Source organism: Melopsittacus undulatus, chromosome 3, assembly GCF_012275295.1.
Source record: "Melopsittacus undulatus isolate bMelUnd1 chromosome 3, bMelUnd1.mat.Z, whole genome shotgun sequence".
NCBI classification, from domain to species: Eukaryota; Metazoa; Chordata; class Aves; order Psittaciformes; family Psittaculidae; genus Melopsittacus; species Melopsittacus undulatus.
The window spans coordinates 77,473,766-77,496,647 of record NC_047529.1 but is presented as its reverse complement, the minus strand read 5'-3'; the positions used below and the strand labels follow the sequence as shown (position 1 = coordinate 77,496,647).

Below are 22,882 nucleotides of genomic sequence, written 5' to 3'. Positions count from 1 at the left end.
ATGAACTTGATGACGGCAAGTGCACCTAGACATATCAGGACAATAGAGGGAAGCCTGTATTACAAAGGATGTTACTGTTAACTATCAAGCCTGGTGCCTCTAAAACAAGAAGATGAAAACCAGATGTCTGTAAAGGGAATGTGTGTTACTTAAAGCACACAGGAACAAACAACAAGGCTATGTAATTTTTCCAGTCATCTTAAAAGTATTTCAAGGTGATTGATTATTTTACATGTAAATTTTACGTATGAGATATGTTCTTGAAAAGGGCTTGAGTGTGTGTTTGTATGCTTCTAGAGAAGAATGGCTAAAGAAAATGCTTTCATTAATTTGGCTTATTTTAGCTTCTTTTTAACTTTTTTGATTTGTCCAAGTCCCTCAATACAAACTGGAAGGATTACTAAAACATAGTTGGGCTTTATTCTAATGAATACATTTAAAAAAGTTGTTAATTGGTAACATCTTTTAGCTGGCATATGGCTAACTAATAACACAGGTTTAATTAACAAATCTGGGACAAATAACTCCTAATATGGAATTCAAAAGGCCTGTCATTGTTTTTCATCAAGATTGACGATATTGCTTGGACCTGAAATTTAGCAGCCTGTTTTATTTTCCCAGGTCCCGGTGGATGAGCTGTGTTTTAAGACATATTCTGTTATGAGCTTGAAATTGCCACCACTCATGCTGATAGGAAACGAAGAAACAGTACTTTTCCAGACAGTATAGTTATATTCTTAGTAAATGTGGATCTGGTGACCTGACCTGTGTTATTTTTAAAATGCCATATGTGGTGCTGTAAACCTTTAATTTCCACAGAGTAGTGATTTTTTTCTTCTCTTCAGAACTGCTCTGTGTATCCCTAGGATCTGTGAACTACTGCAAAGGCAGCCACTAATGGTGGATAAGAAAAGCCTCGTACATGCTACACAGTAGTCCATATAACTGAATTTTAAACCAAGCTGTGTGACCATTGAAAAATGAAATGTTAGGGAGCAGGTGAAACTTCTCTCAATCCTTTGAGGCTATTTCCTCAGTTTTCTGTTACATAGTCTTCTCACCCATTGAATCTGTCTCCAAAAAGGAAGAAAGGGCAGAATACATCAGCTAAGCAAGAGGTTCCTACTACATCATTATCAGCAGAGTGTTGTTTCAGGGCTTGCATCATTGTTCCTCTGATAAGCAGCTGCTCAGCAACTGAGCTCTGCAGTTTGGCAAATGCTGAGCTGTCAAGTTGTGCTAATGATTTGGAAAGAGATGGATGTAAGTTTAATTGCAGTAATTAAAGGAGAAGGCTGTACCATTCCCTTGCTTGTATGAAGGTGAATATCCTTGAAACCTCTGAAGCAGCACCCTCATAACCAAGGATATAGATACCCAGGCTGGATGTATCATTTGGGTTCTAGAAAAGTTTTCTGGAGAGCAATAGGCTGTTGCAAGGGCAGTGTGGAATGAAGCCTTTATAGCCCACCTTCATTGCATACTACTAGTGCTGTGATAGAGCAAACATGGGAGTTTTATTATGCCACTGGTATTGTTGTCTTTTCAATGAATTGCTTGTCAGTCTTATAACTCTTAAGCTCAGTGGTGTCATGTCCTATTATATTTTGTTTAAAGTTACATTGATTTTAGAATAATATGTCCATAGACCTGATTGGTTTTGTGTGAATGTGTATCAGCATGTGGACTTTGCCTTTCAAGCCTGAATTTATTAGTGAGCACAATTTAGATTTATTTTTATTGATGTAATTATGACTAAAAAGTTCAAACAAAGGACAAGCACAATTATGTAAAGAAGTAATCCAAAGAGCTGCCTATTTGTTTTTCATTTTATCATTGTAAGAATATTTGTATGCCACACCTTTTAGCAGCATATGCCCTTGAGAGAGCATCAGTACCATTGATATTTCATGCTGACCTTCAGGGCGGTCAACACCCTCTAGATATTTTTAGGTATTTGGCTAACTTTCTCAAAGCACCTGATGTTTTGTTTATGCAGTAAATTTAACAGGCAGGTACCTTTCTGGGGAGCTAAAACACATCTTCCCTTGCCATGACTGCACTTTGTCCTGCATTCACTACATCAAGCTATTTATAAAAACCCTATTCTCGTCTGGCACATTTTCCCTGCATTTGTAGTAATAAAGGGAGGCATTGCAGGTCTGTTTGTGCTCTCTCATACACTGCTTAGCTCTGTTACATTGGTCATCAGCGTCTCTGATGTTTGTTAATCGGCACAAAAGAGAAACTTGAGCAGCTGAGGTCAGAGGGAAGAAGGTGTGTTTGTGGGGGATCGCAACGTCTGTGGCTTCCTTCTGAGGGGCCTTTTCCTCTGGCAAAGTTTGTATTCGCAAGCCACAATGCCCGCCTTCAGGAGGAGTAAAGCCAGAGCTAAGAGTTTGGCGCTGGCTCGCAAAACCCAGCAGCAGGCAGCAGCAGCGTACGGCTCCCTGCACAGGATGTTTTCTGTGGTGAGTTCTGCAGCGACACGGGTTAAGCGGTGGGGTGCTGCTTAATTAGGCTAAGGTAGGTGACGGGGCTGCAGGAGCATTCCAGGCTGTCTGAGCTTTATCAGTAGTGACTGTCCCAGCATTAATAATCAAATGCTGGAGTCAAGTAAGGTGTAATGTTGGGTGATTTTATCCCAGCACTCTGCATGAGAAAACGCTTGGGCTTTTTGAAGTCTGGGGGAGGGAAAGGTGGGTTGGTTGCCTGCAGTGTTTGCTGCTGGGCTGAAGCAAATACTTATTTCTCACTTCTGTCAGAGGAAGGACCAAGTCATGATCCAGATTTTGACGAGAAGTGGGATAGTTGTAACAGTGGGAAATTCGGAAAACACTGCAGCAAGAATGTTTTAAGTATTTTTCTGGATTTTCACAAATAACGTAGGATTGTGAAAACAGGGATAAAAAAAATAAGAGCTACAATCAAAGTACTGCTGTGGGAATATAAGAAGGCTGTAAATATGTCACCCGGGTAGTAAAAAAATACATTAAAAGTTGCCAACATCAGGATCAGGACATGCAGAATGAAAGAATTACAGTATTTTCACAAGATCAGGGTTTGGGAAAACTTGCACTGTGTATTTTAATACTACCTGACAAGAGTCTCCTTTTTGTGACCTGGGCTGTCAAGGCTCCTCACTTTTCATTTTACTGATGTTCTCAGCTTTACAATTTGTATGGTCAGGATTTAGCATTCCACAATGGAAGTGACTTTTGTTTTGCCTTTGACTTTGTTATGCACTGGGTCAGGTGACTTTGGAGACTAGTTTTAGAGAAGCTGAGCACAGCATCTGTAACAGTGGGAGCTGCTGGTCCTTGGGAGCTGTTTGATGCAGGCTCCTGGGCCCAGATCCCTGCTTTGTGGCTTGGTTTATAACAACCATTTCAGTCAAGTACCCAAATCACCAGCAGTCCTTCCTTTACACCCAAGGAGAAGGATGGGCATCTCTCTCTGTATGGCAGGTGAGAGGGAAGATTTACCACTCATGCTAATAGCTCAGGCGCCATGTTAGGTGGGTTGCGTCTTAGCTGTTTCACATAGAGTGCATTCAAGCCTTCTTTCAGACCTTGGTCTGTGCTGTCAGGAAAGAATTACTAGGTCATCAACACCTCTTCTTATTGCACTTGTGATTTCTGAGGTTGGTGGCACCTACTTGAGTTATGGAACAGGTTGACTTTGCTAATGTCAGTCTCCCTGAAATTAGGAAATTCTGACTCAAAGAGTAGAGTTAGTGATAAATTCCTCCCCTGTAGTCAGGTCTGGTAGTGTTTGGTAGGGCAGCTTTTCATAATGCGGTGTAGAGGTCTTGTTTCTTCCTCCTTAAAGCATAACTGTAACTATGCTTGGCTTATTGCTACAAAGAATCTGAGCAGACACTTTAAAAAAGATACCTTTTCTTTAGCAGTGTCTTACACATTTTAATTAGAAGACATACAAGATACACAGCAAAACAAAACAGACCCCTAAGATTTCATAGTGTCAGTCAGGAACAGTTTCATATTCTTGGAAGTCGGGATAAAAAAGAGAAATGCCAAAAGGTAAGTGATGACTGAGGCTACTAGTTCATTTTAGCTTCTGTTGCCCAAAGCTGAGTGGCAGTTTTGCCCAGATGCATACAGTGGAATCCCACAAGGCATTTTGCAGTAAAACTCTACTAACATTTTTAAGTCTCAATAAACAATTAAGGGGAGTGCACATACTGTGTTGGTGTGTAATATAAGGCAGTGGTCTTTGAGGAGGCTAAGCCCTGCAGCTCTCTAGCCATTCACATTGCTTGGTTACAAAGTACTTCCCAGTCTGAGGATGACAGAGATGTCTGTAGAGCGATGGACCTACAAAAAGAAAAAAAAAAAAGGTCTGTCATGACTGCCTTTGTTCTGGAGAGAAACATCTTCTAACACAAAGGAAAAGTGATGGACATCTCCAAAACCTTTCTCTTCCCACAGACTGAGGATGTTCAGAGGTCTCAGGCCAGCTGTTCAGTTCTCAAAATCCCATGTAATTGTATTTCTTCTGTTGAATGGTGCATTCAGTCTTCCTGGAAATGCATACATCAAGCTGAGCTGAGCTGTTAGCTGTTTGTTTTTGGAGGGTACAAGACTAATAAATCTGTTTCTGCAGGATGTTTTCTGAACATGCTTCCTCTTTGGATGAGGAATTCAAAAGACTGGTGATCACCCTGTAGATGTGGGCAATGTTCTGGGCAAGGCTACAGAAATCTGGAAACTCGTTAAAGGGCATGGCTTTAAGCCCCCCCTCCTCCCCCTCAAGGAGTCTTTCTTGAGCTGTAGAGTTTTCTAAGTCTACTCAAAATACTCTTTTTCATCGCTTTTTCAAACAAACCCTGACTGAGTGATGGAGTGTATGAGGTGTATAAATGGGGGTGAAATAAACAGCAATGAGCAGAAACACCGTAATGCTAATTGACCTTGTGCAGCATTTATGCTCAATCAGTATAATTCAGTAGAAAGTCACAGGGTAGCCATGAAATTGTTCTACTAATGCTTAACCACTACTGATTAATGTCTTCTGCTCTCTCACCAATTAATTTTATGGAGTTTTTAAATTCTGGTGGGGTTAGCACAGCCTCGAATTATGATATGCTTGTCTTCAAGAAGCAAAGAAAATCCGCAAGAGGTTCTCTGTAAAAGTATCCTTTTGCTCAATTTAAAGGAAAAATCTTTTAACATTTCATATTAGGGGTATTATTGAAAATAGGATATGCTTCATCTCCATCTGACAAGCTGAGCATCACTGTGATAGCTGACTGCTATGAGTGAAGCTGACAGTTATATGCACTGGAACTTTCCCTTCTAAGGTTACTGTGAGCAATCCACATTCACAGGGAATACTCCCTGCAAAAGGACATGGGTACAAATCCAAACATCCAGGGATGAAAAAAACTCCATTCTCAAGGCTGTTTCCACACATCTTTCTGTTCTCTTAGAGGCCAGGAGAGAGGCAGGAAGCTGCTTCGCCTGAGTGCTAGGTCTGTAGAAGGATTTATACAGCTTCATGGGAAATCTGTGAAAATGGCCAATAAAACTGTACAGTGCTGCTTAACTTCATCCTCTCTAGAATGCTTTCTTTCTATAAACCCTGCATAAGCTCCAGTTGTCTTTCCTAACCCTATCACTATTGGTTTAAATTTTTGCATTTTCAACCTTATCTGTTTGCTGTTCAGTGCCAAAGGTAAGCTGAAGGTGCTTGCAGTCTCCTGTGCATCTTGCTGACAGTGGCATATGTAAGCTCAAGTGATGGATTTTGGAGAAAGTTTGTAGCTTCCACTGTATGCTCTCCTCAGCTTTTTCTCTGCACCCAGTTAATTTGCAGCCTTGCTCATAGTCAGTCATCTGCACTTTTCTTTTTTGTCAATTTAAATGATTTCATTATGATAAGTTGCACACTATAAAGGTTGTAATAAATAATTTCTTTTTGCCATTTACTAAGTAGAGACAGTCTTGTTGCAAATAAAAGAAGAAGCTATATTCTTCAGGAGTTTACTAGATGTGCGAGAGAGTCACATCTGCCTGTGTTAGCTAATGCAGCGTCATTGTCAGAGCAAATTCAGGGTTAATTCAAGATTACGGTGGGTGTCTGTAGTATCAGCTTGGGACTCCTCTTGAGACTTCTTGGCTTAAGGACACTGGACTGCTGAACTATGCTTTGACATCCAGAATGTGCAAGTAGCTTTGGTAGCTTTGAAATCGCAGCTACAATCAGTAACAGGGCAGAGGCTGAGCCTCTTCTGCCTATACATAAAAGTTATAAAGGAGGCATTCACAGGGGCTGTTACTAGAACCTTTCTAAAAAAAGATGTGTTTTAAACAGCAAAAATAAGAGTGCAGGACATTCTTTAGTGTGGGAGGCAGAGAGTAGCATCCAGAGCAGTGTGGAAAAAAGTAGAGATCCCAGCCTGGGTGGTCAGGATGTTTTGGGAAGAAATGTAAACAAGAATAGCTTATATTAATCTCCACTTATGTGTTATTATGAAATTTCTTATGCTCAAATAGTATTTATGTTGAAGGCTATCATCTATTTCCATGTGCTTTCTTATCCAGTGCTTCTTGATGGCAGATGCAGCTCTGGCCCCAAAATGGAAGGGGATAGAGAACAAAACATGTTCTCCAGTGTCTGTCTGCCCTATGTGCAAAGGTAGTTGGGGAAGAATAGAGGACTTCTAAGTCTTCCTTATAGAATTGCGCCTCATGATGATGTTTATGACTCACTTTCAATAGGCTGTCTCCTATCATTTAGTGTCCTTGACCAGGTATCCAGTAGCTGCCCACGCACATCTTGAGCTGTAGAGAGCAAAAGATCTGAGTAATTCTGATACAGATACAAATCTTTCTGACATCAGAAACAAAGAAAACAAAGCTCAAGTACATTGGCATTCAGCGGTTTTAAAGTAGCTTTAAAATACACACACATATCCTAAATTAAGATGTGATTTATCTGTAAAGCACTAATTAATTTTAGTGTCAGAGTGTGGCTGTGATTTCTAAATATATTCCATCAATGTGCAGCTGTAATTCCAACAAACATTCAGTTTACACTGTGTTTTGTTGGGTCCTAATAAATGTTGTAAATACAAAATGTATCAAAATTTCAGTGGCGCATATTAACGAGAAAAGTAAATTTTTTTAGAGTCATGGCATTGTTAAAAACTGGGGTCTGGAAACTACAGAATGATATAGATTACATGGCAAATATTTGATACTTTAGCATATATTCCCATCATATGTGTGTGAGTGATGTACTCATTTTTTGTCACATGAATGTTTGTGATTTAATATTGTTAGTGCATTTAGCCTCCACCTTACAGAAGGCTTTGTATAGCTCAGTTCAGTTTTAGGATAACTTTTATGTTTGCTTATTTGATGGCCTAGTATGTTGGTGAATCTAGCTATACAGACAGCCAGTGGTGAATCAGAAGACCCCCAAAGAAGCACTTGAAAGAGCATGGGGAATAAATTAGTGCAGATTAAGACGTGCACTATGAAATGCACTCGTCCCAATTTCTTAACTGAAACAAGACTTCCACTTGAAATAAGGCAGCATTCATGTAGTCCTTGTTTGCTTGCATTTGCTCAAGAAGATATTAGATGACACAGCCTTATGGAAGATAGTACTGAAGAATTGTTTCATGTAGTACAAAGAGATGGATACCAACAGCTGTTATGGTAGCAACTGAGTAATGGCAGGAATACTCTAGCTTTCAGGAGAACATCATGTAAGAAGGAGTACAGTGGAATAATTTTCAAATTAAGCATTAACTATTATTGCCTGCAAAAGTAGCTCTTGGTATTAGTGGTGGTGGTCATGCAAGAGGGAGCTACACAACTATTTCTTAATGTCAGAAAAATCTCTTTCTCTTCCATCTTTTCCTTATCAGATTAACTGCTGTTCCATCTCAAATTCCTACCTTGCTTGAAAATTTCCTGGTGTTTTGGGTTTTTTTTTGGTTTTGGGTCTGTTTGTTTGCTTGGTTTTTGTTTTGGTTTTGTTTGTTTGGGGTTTTAGGGTTTTTTTTTTTTTTACCATTCTTCCAAATAATCTCAAAGGTTTTTGTTTCCATTTGCCATTCTTGAAGGCAAAAAATGTTGATATGTATTTGTCTGCTTGAAGAGAAAGCATCTAAACATCTTTTGACAATCCAGGACATTGTAATCTGAACCTTCAGCTCCATGTCTCATTGTCTGAAAAAAATACCTCACAATATAGGCAGCTGGTGACAAATAAAAGTTATTCTGGATGCTTAAAAGATCTTTATCAATTCTTTCTATTTTATAAAGTCAGTGTTGCAAAATAAGAGAGATGGAAAACAGTGTGATGCTAACGTCATAAGAAGCAAAGTATATGATATACCATAGTGCTCTCTCGTCTTTTGCATCCCATAAGCTTGTGTCTGAAGACGAAACAATCTGTGCTGGAAAATCACTAGAAATTTTCATTTCATTTTACTAGTATGATCTGGGTCTGCTGTATATTCAAGCTGTTTAGAGCTGTCGGGATACATACTTGACAAAAATCAATGACATGCTCTGGCCTCTGAATTTGGAACATGAGCAAAATTTGAGGAATTTAATAATAATTATAGTACAGCTTGTAGTCTAAAACATTGGCGCTTGTCCCTTTCCTCTCATTTAACAGAGCGCAGAACAGATCAGTACATTGTGCCGAAACTTCCAAGAAGTCCAAACAAGCAGTATGGAAGTACAGAAGGACAACCAGGACCCACCACCACGGCCACTGGCTCGCCACCTTTCTGATGCAGATAGGTTGAGGAAAGTCATCCAAGAACTTATGGACACTGAGAAATCTTATGTTAAGGTAAAAAAGTAGAATAAAATCTGGCTACCTGCAGCCTTGTTTTTGAGGCTGACCATGATTTATTTACAGATAGTCTTAACATATTCGTGCTTACCCTCTACAAGTGTCATAATCTATAAAGTCTGTTTATCCTGTTGTTTTTAACAGCCTTGTTCCTATAATAGAGGTTGTAGGATTTGATCTAGTACCTTTAGATCTAGTCAATTTGTATTGATATTGGAGAGTGGCAATTTGTGGGGAGTCAATACCTGCAATATGTTAACATAGGGGTTTTCCAGGGGATGTTTCCCTAATTTTCAGGATGAAAATAAATCTGGTAGAAGAACAGAATATTCTCCTACAGAATGGAAAAAAAAAGTTTAATTGTGGAAAATTATGCATAATTATTTTTTAATCAACACAACTAAAAGGCACGACTCCAGTTGGTTGTAGCATCACACATATGGTATTTCTCCCCTGGTAAGTCCATGATTTGTTAGATATATGTCTCTTACACCCCAAATTCATGTGACTGGATGCCAAACCCCGAAAACGTTGAATTCACTGACCTTCAGAAAGGAGGAATCATCTACTTTACTGGAAGTCAAAGCACATGCTTACAGATAACAGTACTTACTGCAATAATGTATCTGGAAAAAAGAGATAACACTTCCAGGCTTTTATTGTGAGTACCTCCACCAGTGCACTAATGCAGCCATATGCTGAAAAGCTTGAGGAAGCATTACAGAACAGGAACCTCCACATATGTCCAGCTGGTGTTTATTATAGGTTAGTTGCTTGAAGAAAGACATGACCCTGGAGGTCACTGACATATGGGAAATTTTGCACCAGGCAAAATCCTGGCACATGCTCGTTGCACATACTCATTATGGCATTCTCAGGGAGACGCTCTTACTCCTCCATGAGAATTTCTGTTGTTTCCCTTCTCACCGCCAGAGAGTGCTTTGTTGGGTCTCAGCCTTGCTGCTATGCTTTGGTATGGGATAGTAAGTCTTCAGAAGTGGCACCAATTCTTTGAAGAAGTGACTGAAAAAGCCCTTGCTCATATTCTCCCTGAAAACATAACTGAGTAATAACTAATAGGATTTTAAAATGTTAGGTGTCCTTCTGAATAGTACTGCTGAAATTTAAATGAGTGGCTATCTATGTGATTTATCTAACATACATGCTTAAGACATTTGGTGCTGTCCATATACATAGACTCTTTAGAAAGGTATCATCTGTAGCATTTCTCCTCATGCTATTCTGAATATAATTAATTTTAATCAAGCTGTAAAGCCTGAAGGATGACACAAAAACATTACTCAAATCAATTTGTGTCCAATTTAGTAATCACTTTAGGGCTAATGACACGCAGGTATTGTTTATTATAGAAAAGGAGCATCTCTAGTTTGCTCCCAAAAATTACCCCTATCCCACAGCTGTCACATAAAGAACAATTTCAAATGGTTGCATTAAAGTGAACAAGTTCTCTCTTTTGCAGGACTTGAGCTGCCTCTTTGAGCTATACTTGGAGCCTCTTCAGAATGAAACTTTCCTTACCCAGGATGAGGTGAGGGAAAAACTGAAAGATGTGCTTTTCATTCATTTATGGGTTAAGAGTTTGCTGCTTGAGTTTTTTGTTGCCAAGAGCATGACAGAAAAAGCAAACAACAAAAATTACAATAGGAACTACATCAGTCAGTGCCTTTCTGTCTGGTGCTTCAGTCACTTTGAAGGGTAATTGTTCTGACTTAACTGCTGAGAAATCCTTGCTTTTTGTAAGGACTTTTTAATAAAAAAAAAAGTTTTAAAAGCATTAACAAAGATGTTACTGGCCTTTACAACCTCTTTGTGTGCACATCTCCTTGTGGGACTGTGTTTCTCAAGACCAGTGTTAGGTGCATGAAATGCTGTCACTCATAGCCTGATGTTTTTCACAGATGGAGTCCTTGTTTGGCAGTCTGCCAGAAATGCTGAATTTCCAGAAGGTGTTTTTGGAGACCCTTGAAGAAGGATTATCTTCATCCTCAGATTTTAATACACTGGAAACACCATCCCAGTTCCGGGTAAACATTTTGTCATTTAATACTCTGTAGTATGCCTACAAATGTTTGTGAAATTTGGCTTTAAGAACTCTAAGTTTCATATGGTTGCTTTTATGTTTAAAGCCTTACTTAGGATTACAGACATCTATTCAGCTGTGAAAGTGCCTTTTGTCATGGTTTTATCTTCCTCTTTGCCATGGCAGAAGAGGAAATGTGGAAGATGCAGAGTAGACTTTGAGTATGTTATAAACTAGCAATGCTTATGATGCAGAACTCCTTTGTAGAAAGGTTGTGTTGCTGTGCTGAATTCTGCCTTGCCAGGTGTGCCTCCCAGCTGTGCCCAGGTCACCCACTAGTGTCTGGGAGCTTTTACTGTTAAATGCTGCATGAGTTCCTCATGTGCAGCTCAGGACTGGGTGAGACTGTTGGCATGTCTCTCAGACACTTGCTGCCTTTCGTGGAGCAAACATTGATTGAAAGAGGGAGAGGGCTGCCCTCCTTCTCTCCCTCCTCCTCCCTCACTACTTTTCTTTCTTATCTTTGCTTTGTGAAGCAGTTTTCTAAAAACATCTCCCTTGTGATTGAGTCCCTCCTACATCTTCCCAACCTCTCCTTCATCCAGGAACATCAGAGATGCCCTGTGATTACCACCTCATGAAAGAAGGAAAACAGTTGGAAAGCATTCCTCTATGTTTGTCTTACACTGTCCCCTCTGGCTTTGGCACTTTTATGCCTTGCTTCATATTGCTCATGCTTTTTGCCAGCACAATATATCTTGTTATGTGTCTGTTAATTTTTGTTCCCATGCTGCCTGAAGGATACAGTAAGACAAAGTACCTGTAGTGGTGTTACCTGTTTGGGCAGAAAGGAGAAAATTGCAGGCTTTGACTAAATAGGCTGAACTCTACACTCAGAGAAATACAGAAACGTCATGGAATTACTAACCAGTACTGTGTTCATGTAAAATAGATATACATATAAAAATATAAGATATACATAGAGCAGATACACCACTGAGCCTGTGCGCTATGTGCCTGAATATTTATTTAGAATCCTAGTAATGAATTAATATTTTGATTGTGTTTTCAGAAATTGCTCTTTTCCCTCGGGGGCTCCTTTCTGTATTATGCTGACCACTTTAAACTGTACAGCGGCTTCTGTGCAAACCACATCAAAGTTCAGAAAGTTCTTGAGAGAGGTAATTTACTTTCTTCATTATTGTAACTAGTTTGCATGAATTTAAACTGCTGAGAACTACTGTAACATCTTATTGTCTTGTAGACAATATTGGTACAAAATAAGGATTAATAGATGTCTTTCAATTGAAATAGCTAAGATCTGCGGTTCTGCAGAACTGAAGGGGTAAGATCCTCTTTGTAACATCCAGGCAGTAGCTTGAATAGCTACAGAAACATCTTTCACAAATTTGTCCTGCTTGCAGATCCACCTCATGCTCCTAAAAGAATAAGAAAAGCAAGAATAAGTTACTTCCTCTGCCATCCACTGCAGTGTGGTGGAAAAATTACATTGAAGAATAATCTTACCTTGATGTAATAGCTGTCTTAACCCTTATATATGTTATTTAATGCAGGAAATGATTATGAAATGAATAGTGTAAACTACTTTGTAAACCATCTATTAAAAATCGTGAGGCTTTTGGTGCTGGTTACAAGTTGCAATTCTGTGTTTTCAAATGATTGTAGCTTCCACTGTGCTTTTGCCAAGAAAGGCTGGACAAGATGATCCTTGAGGTTCCATCCAACCTGGTGTTCTGTGATTCTGACTTCCATGTTCAACTTATCAACTTTTTTATTTACTTCTAGCTAAAACAGATAGTGCCTTTAAGGCCTTTCTGGATGCCCGAAATCCCACAAAGCAACACTCTTCTACACTGGAGTCATACCTCATAAAGCCTGTTCAGAGAGTGCTGAAATATCCTCTGCTTTTAAAAGAGCTGGTGTCTCTGACAGACAACGAGAGTGAGGAGCACTATCATTTGACAGGTAACTTCCTCTTTTCTTCTACAGGAATGAATATGAGTTAAAGTTTTCTTTCCAGCCCTTTCTAAAGATGCAGGTAGCCATTTTGGTAGATAGCAGAGACTTGTCCAAACCTAGAGGAAATTCCCTCTCTCTCCTTAAAAATAAGAAGTAACTTTTTCATGCTTATAGCAAAAAGTCCTGCTTGGTATGTCCAAGTCCCTTTGAGAAGCAGATATGCCCAGGGTTTGCCAAGGCAAATAGGACTGGGGTCTTTCTCCTTACTTCCTGCACAGGAGCATGTCAGGTCAGTGTTGCTTTTTTTCCCACTTGGAAACCCTGAGCAAAGCTCCATCTTGTGGCTATTACTTTGTTCTTGAACTCAAAGTTGAAGAGTGCCACAGAAGGAAATTTTAGTTGTTTGAAGTTTGACTGTGACTCTTGCGTGCATAGAGGAGATCTGTGTCAAAGCTTTGCAGTCTTCCCGTGTAGAATGACCTCTTTGTCTAACGTATATTAGGATTGATTGCTTTTCTAGGCTCAGATGCCTGGGACTTGACCCTGGCAAATTCCAGTTCAGGTCTGTCAGTACCTGGTACATGAAAGTCTAGAAATCTATTTTATGGTTGATTGTCATTTTAACAAAATGCATTCAGGCAAAATACATTGTCAGCAAAAAGTCACAAGGCTGTTACTTTAAAGGGAGTTTCTAATACTGTTCCCTTGCCCTTACAACCAAGCTGGGGGCAACTTACTTGCAGGTCAATTAAGAGCTGGCAGGACTAGAGAAATCTTGTGCAACTCCTTTCTAAATTAACACAGAAGTCTAATGAATTCTAGCATCATTCCTGCTCCAGAAACAAAAATTAAATAAAACCTGGCCACCAGTGTTTGTTTTATACATACAGTCTATAAGGAACTTGTACAATCTAGCACTGTATTTCTTTGTCCATTCTGTGGTGAGCCAAATGGCCCTATATATACAAGAAGCAAAACTTAAGTGTGGTTACTATCATGTTGCTATAAGTATTTGCTGTAAACATCTGAGGCTTATCACTGGAATACTACTAAAATCTTTTCAGGCACTTATGACACCACGTGAGCATTTTTCACTTCCCCAGTCAGGAAGGGTTTCTTCCACTGTTGTATGAGAAAATACTGTCCACCAAACCTTGGAGACACTGGGTCATTTTGCCTGCCTCAAGTGGAATTCAATAAAAAGTGTCAAGTTTAGAAAATACAATTGAATTACATAGCTGTCTATGAAATTTTTAAACCTTGTAGAAGCACTGAAAGCAATGGAAAAAGTAGCAAGTCACATCAATGAGATGCAGAAGATATACGAAGATTACGGCACTGTATTTGACCAGCTGGTTGCAGATCAAAGTGGAACAGAGAAGGAGGTAAGAGAAGGAGCAGCACTTATTATTCATCCCCCTTGCCATTGGGTCTTTATCTCTCCCTGAAGTTGATTTTGTCAACTTATTTGTGCTGGGCTTTCTCCATTTTCTTTAATATTTTAATTTCTATTTCATATCTGCCTGTCAAGTTTCTTTTTGTCAGTAGGTTACGGTAAAATTTTCAGACAGCTGCCAGAGACGCCTTCTGGACTGACAAGAATTGCAAGCAGGAGTAGATATAGCTCTCAGTAGGAAAAATCTTCTCAAATGTTGCAGAGATTATCCATGCCCCAAGGCATTCAGGTTTTATGCTATAGAATTCTTAAGATTTTTTTTTTCACCCGTATAAATGAAGATGGCAATTCAAGGGATTTCACACTGAGGTCTGTTATTCTCATTCTCTACACTTGTAGTGCTGAGGCAGCCATGGGTATTTGTCAGAGCAAAAACCATTAGTTAAACAGACTGTGTGCACGCATCTCCCAGAACTGGGGCAGCAAGGTCTCAACTTAGCCATTTATATCAAACAGTTCTAAGCAGATGAAATTCATGAAGGTGAAGATATGAGAGATGCTGGGTCAGTTGTTTTATTTCCTCCTAGTAAAAGCACCAAATTGCTCCCATTGGCTGCTTGATATTTCATAATTTATGGAGAAACAAAACTTGACAGCCTGGGAGATTCTTCACAGTGTCATGTTGTCCCACAGAAGAAAGCAGCACCAGAGTACAAGACCTCCATTAATTCTGCCATTGGCAATGTCATTAATACTAATTACTCTATAGAAATTAAAGATACTTACAGCTAATAAATCAGTGAGTTCAGAACTCTCTATATGTAAGTGACAGATCATCTGATGTACTTAATATTCTTCTAAGTTATTAATAGTAAGAACTTCTATTCAGGTTCCATAACTTAGGGACTATTACTTTTTACAGCTGTTACTTATTTGGAAAAGGGAATTACTTACACTTATCCTTCTGTAGTACAGATCTCCCTGCCTTTCTCTCTGTACAAACATAGATCCTTAAAGTTATTGATATGTACTCATTAATTATCTACTGTTTTAATTTAATATAGGTGACAGAGCTTTCAATGGGAGAACTTCTGATGCACTCCACAGTTTCCTGGCTGAATCCTTTCCCATCACTGGGCAAAGCAAGAAAAGATCTTGAACTTACAGTGTTTGGTAAGTGTCTTTTTTAATGACTCTCTGCTCTTTCAAATCTAAAGATTACCACATTAAATATTCTAACAAGGTGAAAGCCACCAGCTCTTTTCCCTGTAGCCATGTGATATCTAAGGCAGACTTACATCTGAAAAAGTACATAGTTGTATTTCCTTATATGAGAAAAGTTTCCATTCACTTGTTTGGTGTTGCTGGTTGCTCTGTGAGCCAGCCTCAGCTGCTCTCCTGCCTATACGTAAAGTGTGGAAAACAGTGATTTTTAAGAGGCAATATTGTCATTAGAGCAATCTGCTAAACCAAGCTTAGGAAGGAGGCTGGTAGAAAAATCATGGTTTATTCTACTCGTGTGTAACTTCTGATTTACAATTACTGCATCAAAATCCCCATTCAGATTATTTTAACCTGAAAAATGGATGTGGAAATGAGAGCATGCAAACAAGAGTTTTATTTAATAGTATATATACTATTAGTCATTTAATAATTGCCTAAGTAATTAAATCTTCCAGTGAAACATCTTAGGCACTTGTCCAAAATGTCACTGGATAAACAATGACAGAAAACCTCCAGGTTGACAAGACTCAAGTTTTTCTTTCTCAGGGCTGTCATGCAATTCTTCCCTCAGAAGCATGACGGGTTGGAGATAGGTTACTTCTAACGGAACAAACAGTAACTACATGCCAGATTCCTTGGATGAGCTTCTTGATGACCTGTGTATGCTAGACACTTCCCAGAAAGACATGTATGAAAGAAAGGACTCTGGCCTGATGCTTAGCTTAGACTGATCATCTACCACTTGGGAAACCGAATTTTATTCTCACTTTAAACCTTATGTGGGTAGTTTAGACGATGTGCCTAATATGGAACTGAAGGAAACTGACAAGCTCTAGGGTTAATGCTGTGCTTGCTATGGTTGCATCCAGGCTTCATATAGGGATGACAACTGCATATCATCATGCCTCTCTCCTCTTCCACTGGAAGGAAACATGGATGCATAAGCAGAGCTATACTGCCCTAAAGTTCAATCTGGACTCTGGTACTGCTCTGTAGAGCCATCCCCTAGCTCCCTGCAGCTTCAATGCCCCCATGTTCCTGTTCCTCCTTACAGTTGAGAGAGAACATGTCCCTGCCTCCCTGGAAGCTGAAAGATTAGGTAACATTTGTGAGCCACTCCAGTCAGATTTGGAAGCCAGAGAATTCCTGCAGATAGAAAAGTAGGAATTGAGATGTTTGAGTTTCCAACAAATGCTGAACTGCAGGAAGAACAGACTTAGTGTCCTTTTACAGGGCATTCTCTTGCTCTTCTGATTACTAAAAGGAAATCTGAACCTTTACATCTAACCTACATTTGTTTACGTGAAGAGTTACAGGAGACAAGTTGCTGCTAATTTCAGAATAAATGTGCAGAATGGCTTAATCCTAAATGTTTGGAATAAAATCTGAGGAAACGATATTGCCATTGCATGAACAAGTGTAGGATGAAAACTTAGCTGTCACTTAATGCAGGGCAGGTGCTTTTACATCCATTTGCTTATCTCATTCTCCACATTCCCATGACTACAATAAACAGCTTCTCCAAGACAATATTTTCACTGAATATTACACCTGTAATTGAATTTTCCTTTTCTGATTTCTTTTTTAGTTTTTAAGAGGGCTGTAATACTGGTGTATAAGGAGAACTACAAACTAAAAAAGAAAATGGTAAGTCAAGTATCAATGGTGGTGGTGGGTGTTTAAGCACGGGATCCTACTGAAGTGTGCGATGGAGAACACCAGTGTTGAAGGGGGAGTGACTGTGGTGACACCACCTTCCCTTACTAGGCTGGGATTTTACCTGTCACAGCCAGAACAAGTGTGTCAGTATCTGTGTACCCATAAATATTTTTTGTTACTTAGTAAGCAGCAGCATCTTCTCTGCATGAGCCCCATTTTAGTTTTGTCAGGTGGAATATGAAACATTGCCATGTATGAATCATTAATTCATTCAGATGGCATTTATAATGGCCTCTTTAACATAGTGCATAGGCTAAAAAGCTCTGTTTATAGACACTCGATCACCCTGGACGGGAAGGAAAAAGGGCATTATAAACATAACCTCCTCTCTCCCCCATTTAAAAAACTGGGATGCTGAAGTAGCAGGTTGCATATTCTGAGTACCAGCGGTGAAGTACTGCACCATGCTTATCATAACAGACGGAGGGGCTCTAAAAGTAGCAGAAGCAGCTACATGATTAATGTATTCTGCTAATCAGCAGTCTGTGGGTTCCTTCATGGAAGGCTTGTTCACTAGTAGTGCTTATATGCAAAGTATTATTTTTATCTATTAAAAACAAGTGCTTTTAAAAGTTGAAGCAATTACAAATTCCAAATGTTGTGTCTGTCACCATTTCAGCTACATTTGCAAGTACATATTAGGGTACCAAGGTCTAATGAATTTAGCTTCTCTTCAGAGGCAGGTCTTCAAGAGTAATTAAAAAAAACAACTTTTTTTTTTACTTCTTGGAAATATCCTTGGTTGTTTTTCTTTTTGCAGCCTACTAATGTTCGTGCTGTACATAATTATGGTGACTTGGATTCATTTAAATTTCGATGGCTGATTCCTTTATCTGCTCTTCAAGTTCGACTGGGGAACACAGCAGGTAATCCCCTTGGTCTGAATACTTTAGGATTGAATGCTTTTCTGGGATTTTGTAATACTGCTTCTTCCACATGTCTTTCTGGAGCCTCTGGAAACAGGCAGGTGCAGAGAAAATACCATCTGCTGTTGTGTCTTGCATGCAGGGGAGCTCGATACATTAACAGACTTTCTTCACTTTGTATGTTGGGTTCTTCCACAAGTTCAGGAAGATGCAACATGATGTAAAGGAATGACAGAATGGAAATTCACAATGAAAAGATAACCATGAACAGAAGGTGATTTACCAGGGTTGATGTCCTGGTGATGCCCTTACACTGTGTGTGGGCTAAGCCTTCTGTTTTTCCAAATGTGGGAAAGATGACTGTAATTTGGGGTAGTAGAGGGCTGCGCTTTTATTCTCCCTTTGAGTTGATCTTTATGATACTATCCAGTTCTGTATCTTCTGTAAAAGGTGACACTAGGTATTTAGAAGAAAATTCAGTGCTTTGCGCACCTTGGAGCAGGTGTTTAAGGCTGGAAAGCAGCAAGAAGCCGTAAGAATGGGGAAAGCAACTCCAAGAGAGCACCTTTTAAAGGGAGCACTAGGCTGCTGCAACAGGAGAGTTCAGGAGACTTTCCATCTGGAAAGTCATCCATCATGGAACTTTGGGTTCCATCTTGGGTGAGATCTTCTGTGGATCCACCCATGGCTATGTTAACACCACCTTCAGGAGTGAAGGAGCTCTACACTCATCTTTCTAATGACAAAGGTTTGTGAAGTATATACAGAAATAATGTTTTCTTCCATGTGCAGGAACAGAGAACAGCTGTATCTGGGAACTGATTCACACCAAGTCAGAACTGGAAGGCAGGCCAGAAACAATTTTTCAGTTGTGCAGCAGGTAAGTTTTACATGAAGGTTGTATTCGATGAATCACATTAATGGAAGTAAAAAAAATTATATATATTTTCCCCTGCTGTGACTCTTGCATCAGTACTTCCAGTGCATCTCTCTTTGAAGCCAGGCATTATGCCAGCGTTTAATGGCAAAAAGTGTAATAGTTTGAAATTGGAGGGAATTTGGCACAATGATCCAGTGTCAGAAATCTGCACAGACGCATGATCATAAGTTCCAGCATGAAATGGGCAAAGTAACTGCTTTTATCAGATTCTCAGTTACTTAGCAGAAATTACTTTCTGACAAAGGCCACTTAAGGGGTGATCCCTTGCTATAAAGTTACCTTTTGAGCTATTTGTCTAAGGGGAAGTAACTAACATCTTGAAGTGCGTGAAATGCCTAGTAAGACATAAAGATGTTAGCTGCAAAACCACTCCTAAAGCGAGCTACTGAAAAAACCCACTGCACTAAAGCATGTCAGCAGAAAGAAGGCAAGCAAACTTTGTCGCAAGTGTCTTCTTCAGATGGGAAAATTAAGTAAGTTATCTGTTTCCTTACACTTGCAGTGACTGTGAGAACAAGACTAACATTGTGAAGGTGATCCGTTCTATTTTGCGGGAGAATTTCAGACGCCACATAAAATGTGAGCTACCACTGGAGAAAACAAGTAAAGATCGCCTTATTCCACTCAAGAACCGTGTACCTGCAACAGCCAAACTGGGTAAGAAAAGTGTTCTCATAGTGAAAAATGGAATCTGTTCTCCAGCACTGGCAGAAGGTGGAGACCACCTTCACCATCACTCAGTGCATGGCAAAGGCTAGAGGAGATAAGCAGGCTTTCCATCCCCCCACGCTGTGCTATGTCATTAGCTGTCTTAGGGGAAGACTTAATAAGGCCCAAATTAATTGTGCCGGGAAGAAACAGACTCCCTTTGGCATGCAGTGTTACTGTTCTCTCCTTTGGGTTCCCTTTTGTAACTCAGCCCTAATAACATTCAGAGCTAAAACAACTCGCAAAAGGCAGGAGTCCTGCTTCTTTCAGTGCACTAAACTGGCATCCCAGCAGATACCCTAATTAAGTACAGGCTTTAAACATTTTAGTTAAATGAGTAACTGTTAATATTTCAAGTTTTCTGTCTTACCAGTTGTCTATAAAATCCCCTTAACATCACAGGAACCAGGACAGCTCAACCTCCAACCTGGCCCTCCAGTGCTTGAGGTGCCTGAATCAATCTTGCTTTCCTGCATAAGTGTATAAAACATTACTACAATTTTTGGAGGATTTTGTATCTAGTACACATGAAGGCAAGCATAGAGGCCTGGGGTAGGTGGAATGAAAACTCTATGGGATCACACTGTATGATATGGGCAAAGTAACTTGTTTCTTAAACTGACAAAGTAGCAAAGAATGCTGCCACATCTGATCTGGGATGATTGTCAAATGAGACTGTGTACACTGTAATTGTAGTAAGTGGGTGATTGATTGAGACAAACAGTATAACCAGCTGATATTCTGCTGCAAAAATAAACCTGTCTTTTTCTTCTGCACAGCTTCCACAAGGTCCTTGAAGGTACTGAAGAATTCATCCAGTAGTGAGTGGAACGGTGATCCAGGGAAGGGCACATTCCAGGACTCTGATGAGTGCAGCCTGAGCAGCAGTACTCAGAGCAGCAGCTGCCACACCACTGAGAGCATACAGGAGCCCAAAAATTCATCTCTCGATAAACATGTACAGAGTTGTGAATCTGACTTTTCTAATGTTCTTGTCAAAGAATCTGATATTCTCAGTGATGATGATGATGACGATGACTATCGAAACCTAAAGAAGGGCAGCCCTACAAAAGACATTGAAATACAATTTCAACGGCTGAAAATTTCAGAGGAGCCAAGTACTGACTCTGAACGGGATCAGGCTGCTGAAAATGAGGAAGGAGATGGCTTTGAGACAGGAGACACGCTTGAGCATCCAAAGCTCGTGCGTGCCCATTTCTGCCCAGTGAAGAGAAAAGTAAACAGCACAAAGCGCAACAGGGGAACTTTAATGGCAATGCAAGAACGCCACCAGTCCCTCGACAGTCACTCTGATGCTGCAAATCTGGATCTGAACTCTATTTTAGAGAGAGAATTTAGTGTCCAGAGTTTAACATCTGTAGTTAACGAGGACTGTTTTTATGAAGCTGCAGAGAGGCATGGGAAATCCTAGCTTTCTAAGCACTATATTTAAAATATTCATTTGAAGTCCGCATAAAATTCAACAAACTTATTTTGCTTTAAAACTAGTAAATTCATGGAAGCTGCAGGAAAACTTCTCTCTGATTTTGTGCACTAAGACATTTTTCCACAAAAACAGCTGTAAAGGATTCTTAAGTTATTTTAATTTATTGTGGTTCAAAAATAGATTAAGTTAGCCAAGGTCTGTAAATTAGTTCATCCCTTACAAGCAGTTATTAAGATGATGTAGTATTCCAGGGGAGGGGAAGGATGGCCTCATTAGTAGATTAAGTAAGTAATGTGGAAAAGGCGCTAGCGAGTGGCAAAAGGATTTAAAATGGGAAGCAGCATTGCAAAATGAATTTTTCAATACCTTGGGCATTTTAGTTCTTTGGTTTTCATGTTTGCTTTATTTAAAGCAGAATTAAGTTATTTTAATGTGTTTTAGTGCACAATAGTGCAAGAATTTCATTTTTGTAAGTTTCAAGATGCTGTTTATACTTTATACATATGTGTAAATACAAAAACAAAGCTTGGCCTGTAATCTTTTATTTGACTGTATTTTTTATTTTCTATACCAGCCTGTACAGTAAAAGACATAAGTATTGTACTTAGCCATGTTCTCTACTTTTTATCCTGCTGCTTTTCCCTAGTTGGAGCTTTAAATCTTAAATTCTTTGCTTTTGCATAAATGAGGAGAGTATTACCAGACCCTGAGACAATCCGTGCACTTTACCCTCATGTAAGCCCATCACTTGAGTATATTTATACAGGATTTTTGGCTTTTGTTTGTCTGTTACCATGCACAGTAGGCTGTTCCATGATAAAAAGAGCACAAAACACCAAATACTGTTTATCTGCTGAAGTATGAAAAGTATTTTTTCTTACATTTTAATAATGCACTTTCGTTCATACAGAACTCCGTTATTTCAGAAGTATCCTAACTTAAGTACATGTCTTACAACATACCTTGTTCTTGGTATGTGTTCTAGCCATTCCCCTTAAGTAAAAAAAACCTGTAGGCACCTTGTAACTGGACTGTCTTTTCACTTTTGTCTGCAGCTGAATGGAACGAATAAATAAAATGGGAAAGAGCTTTCTCTCCACCATTTTCTCAAAAGTAATTCTTCCAACCCTGCAGAGATGTAGGAATATATAAGCCTCCTTTTAGTGAATCAACACCTTTAGATTAAGGAGTTAAAATTAATAAAAAAATCAGTCTGCTGCAATTACAGCTGTTACAGCTCATTTTCCTCCGCAGTCTCTTCAGTACTTTTAAGTAATTTTCTTGTCTTCTTTTTCTTTAGTTCTTCTCTATAATTGTACACAAAAAGGCTAGGGTCTTCATCACACATTTTCCTGTATGTATTGCACAGATTTCTAAATTGTGACATGGAGAGCTGAAAAGGACGCAGAGTTGGATCAACATTTGCTGTCATCATCAGCTGCTCTGTTCTTTTCAAACGTCCACTTTCAGGAAACAAGATCCTAAAAGATGTGGGGAGAAGACAATAAAATTCAGAGTTCAGACAGACAATTCAGTTGCCCTTAAGAGTAACAGAATCCTTTTAAGAATGTACTTAATAGTAAACCTATATTAAGTATGCCATTATTTTAGCTTTAGCACTCAATACAGCTCATTATCTAAGTAAACGGAAACATGTAAGGGCCCTTTTTCTGCAAATTATGACAACATAGAAAAGCATATACATACATTGTACATTAAT

General features: G+C 39.3%; 2 protein-coding genes across 5 annotated transcripts in view; one reads left to right on the top strand and one right to left on the bottom strand.

Annotated features, from left to right (window-relative positions):
- TIAM2 (TIAM Rac1 associated GEF 2) overlaps positions 1–21,867 on the top strand; it is a 134,592-nt gene extending 112,725 nt beyond the window's left edge. For both annotated transcript variants that reach the window (XM_031049768.2, XM_031049767.2), the window contains 12 exons: positions 8,659–8,838; positions 10,322–10,390; positions 10,761–10,886; positions 11,955–12,063; positions 12,689–12,868; positions 14,129–14,247; positions 15,323–15,431; positions 17,071–17,129; positions 17,962–18,067; positions 18,860–18,947; positions 19,510–19,664; positions 20,495–21,867. In XM_031049768.2, coding sequence (XP_030905628.2) covers positions 8,659–8,838; positions 10,322–10,390; positions 10,761–10,886; positions 11,955–12,063; positions 12,689–12,868; positions 14,129–14,247; positions 15,323–15,431; positions 17,071–17,129; positions 17,962–18,067; positions 18,860–18,947; positions 19,510–19,664; positions 20,495–21,147 — 1,953 coding nt within the window. In that variant the 3' untranslated portion in view covers positions 21,148–21,867. The remainder of the gene's footprint in view (positions 1–8,658; positions 8,839–10,321; positions 10,391–10,760; positions 10,887–11,954; positions 12,064–12,688; positions 12,869–14,128; positions 14,248–15,322; positions 15,432–17,070; positions 17,130–17,961; positions 18,068–18,859; positions 18,948–19,509; positions 19,665–20,494) is intronic.
- Positions 21,700–22,882, bottom strand: part of TFB1M (transcription factor B1, mitochondrial) — a 29,128-nt gene continuing 27,945 nt past the window's right edge. For all 3 annotated transcript variants that reach the window (XM_031049769.2, XM_005150151.3, XM_031049770.2), the window contains exon 8: positions 21,700–22,643. In XM_031049769.2, the coding sequence (XP_030905629.1) occupies positions 22,394–22,643 (250 nt within the window). In that variant the 3' untranslated portion in view covers positions 21,700–22,393. The remainder of the gene's footprint in view (positions 22,644–22,882) is intronic.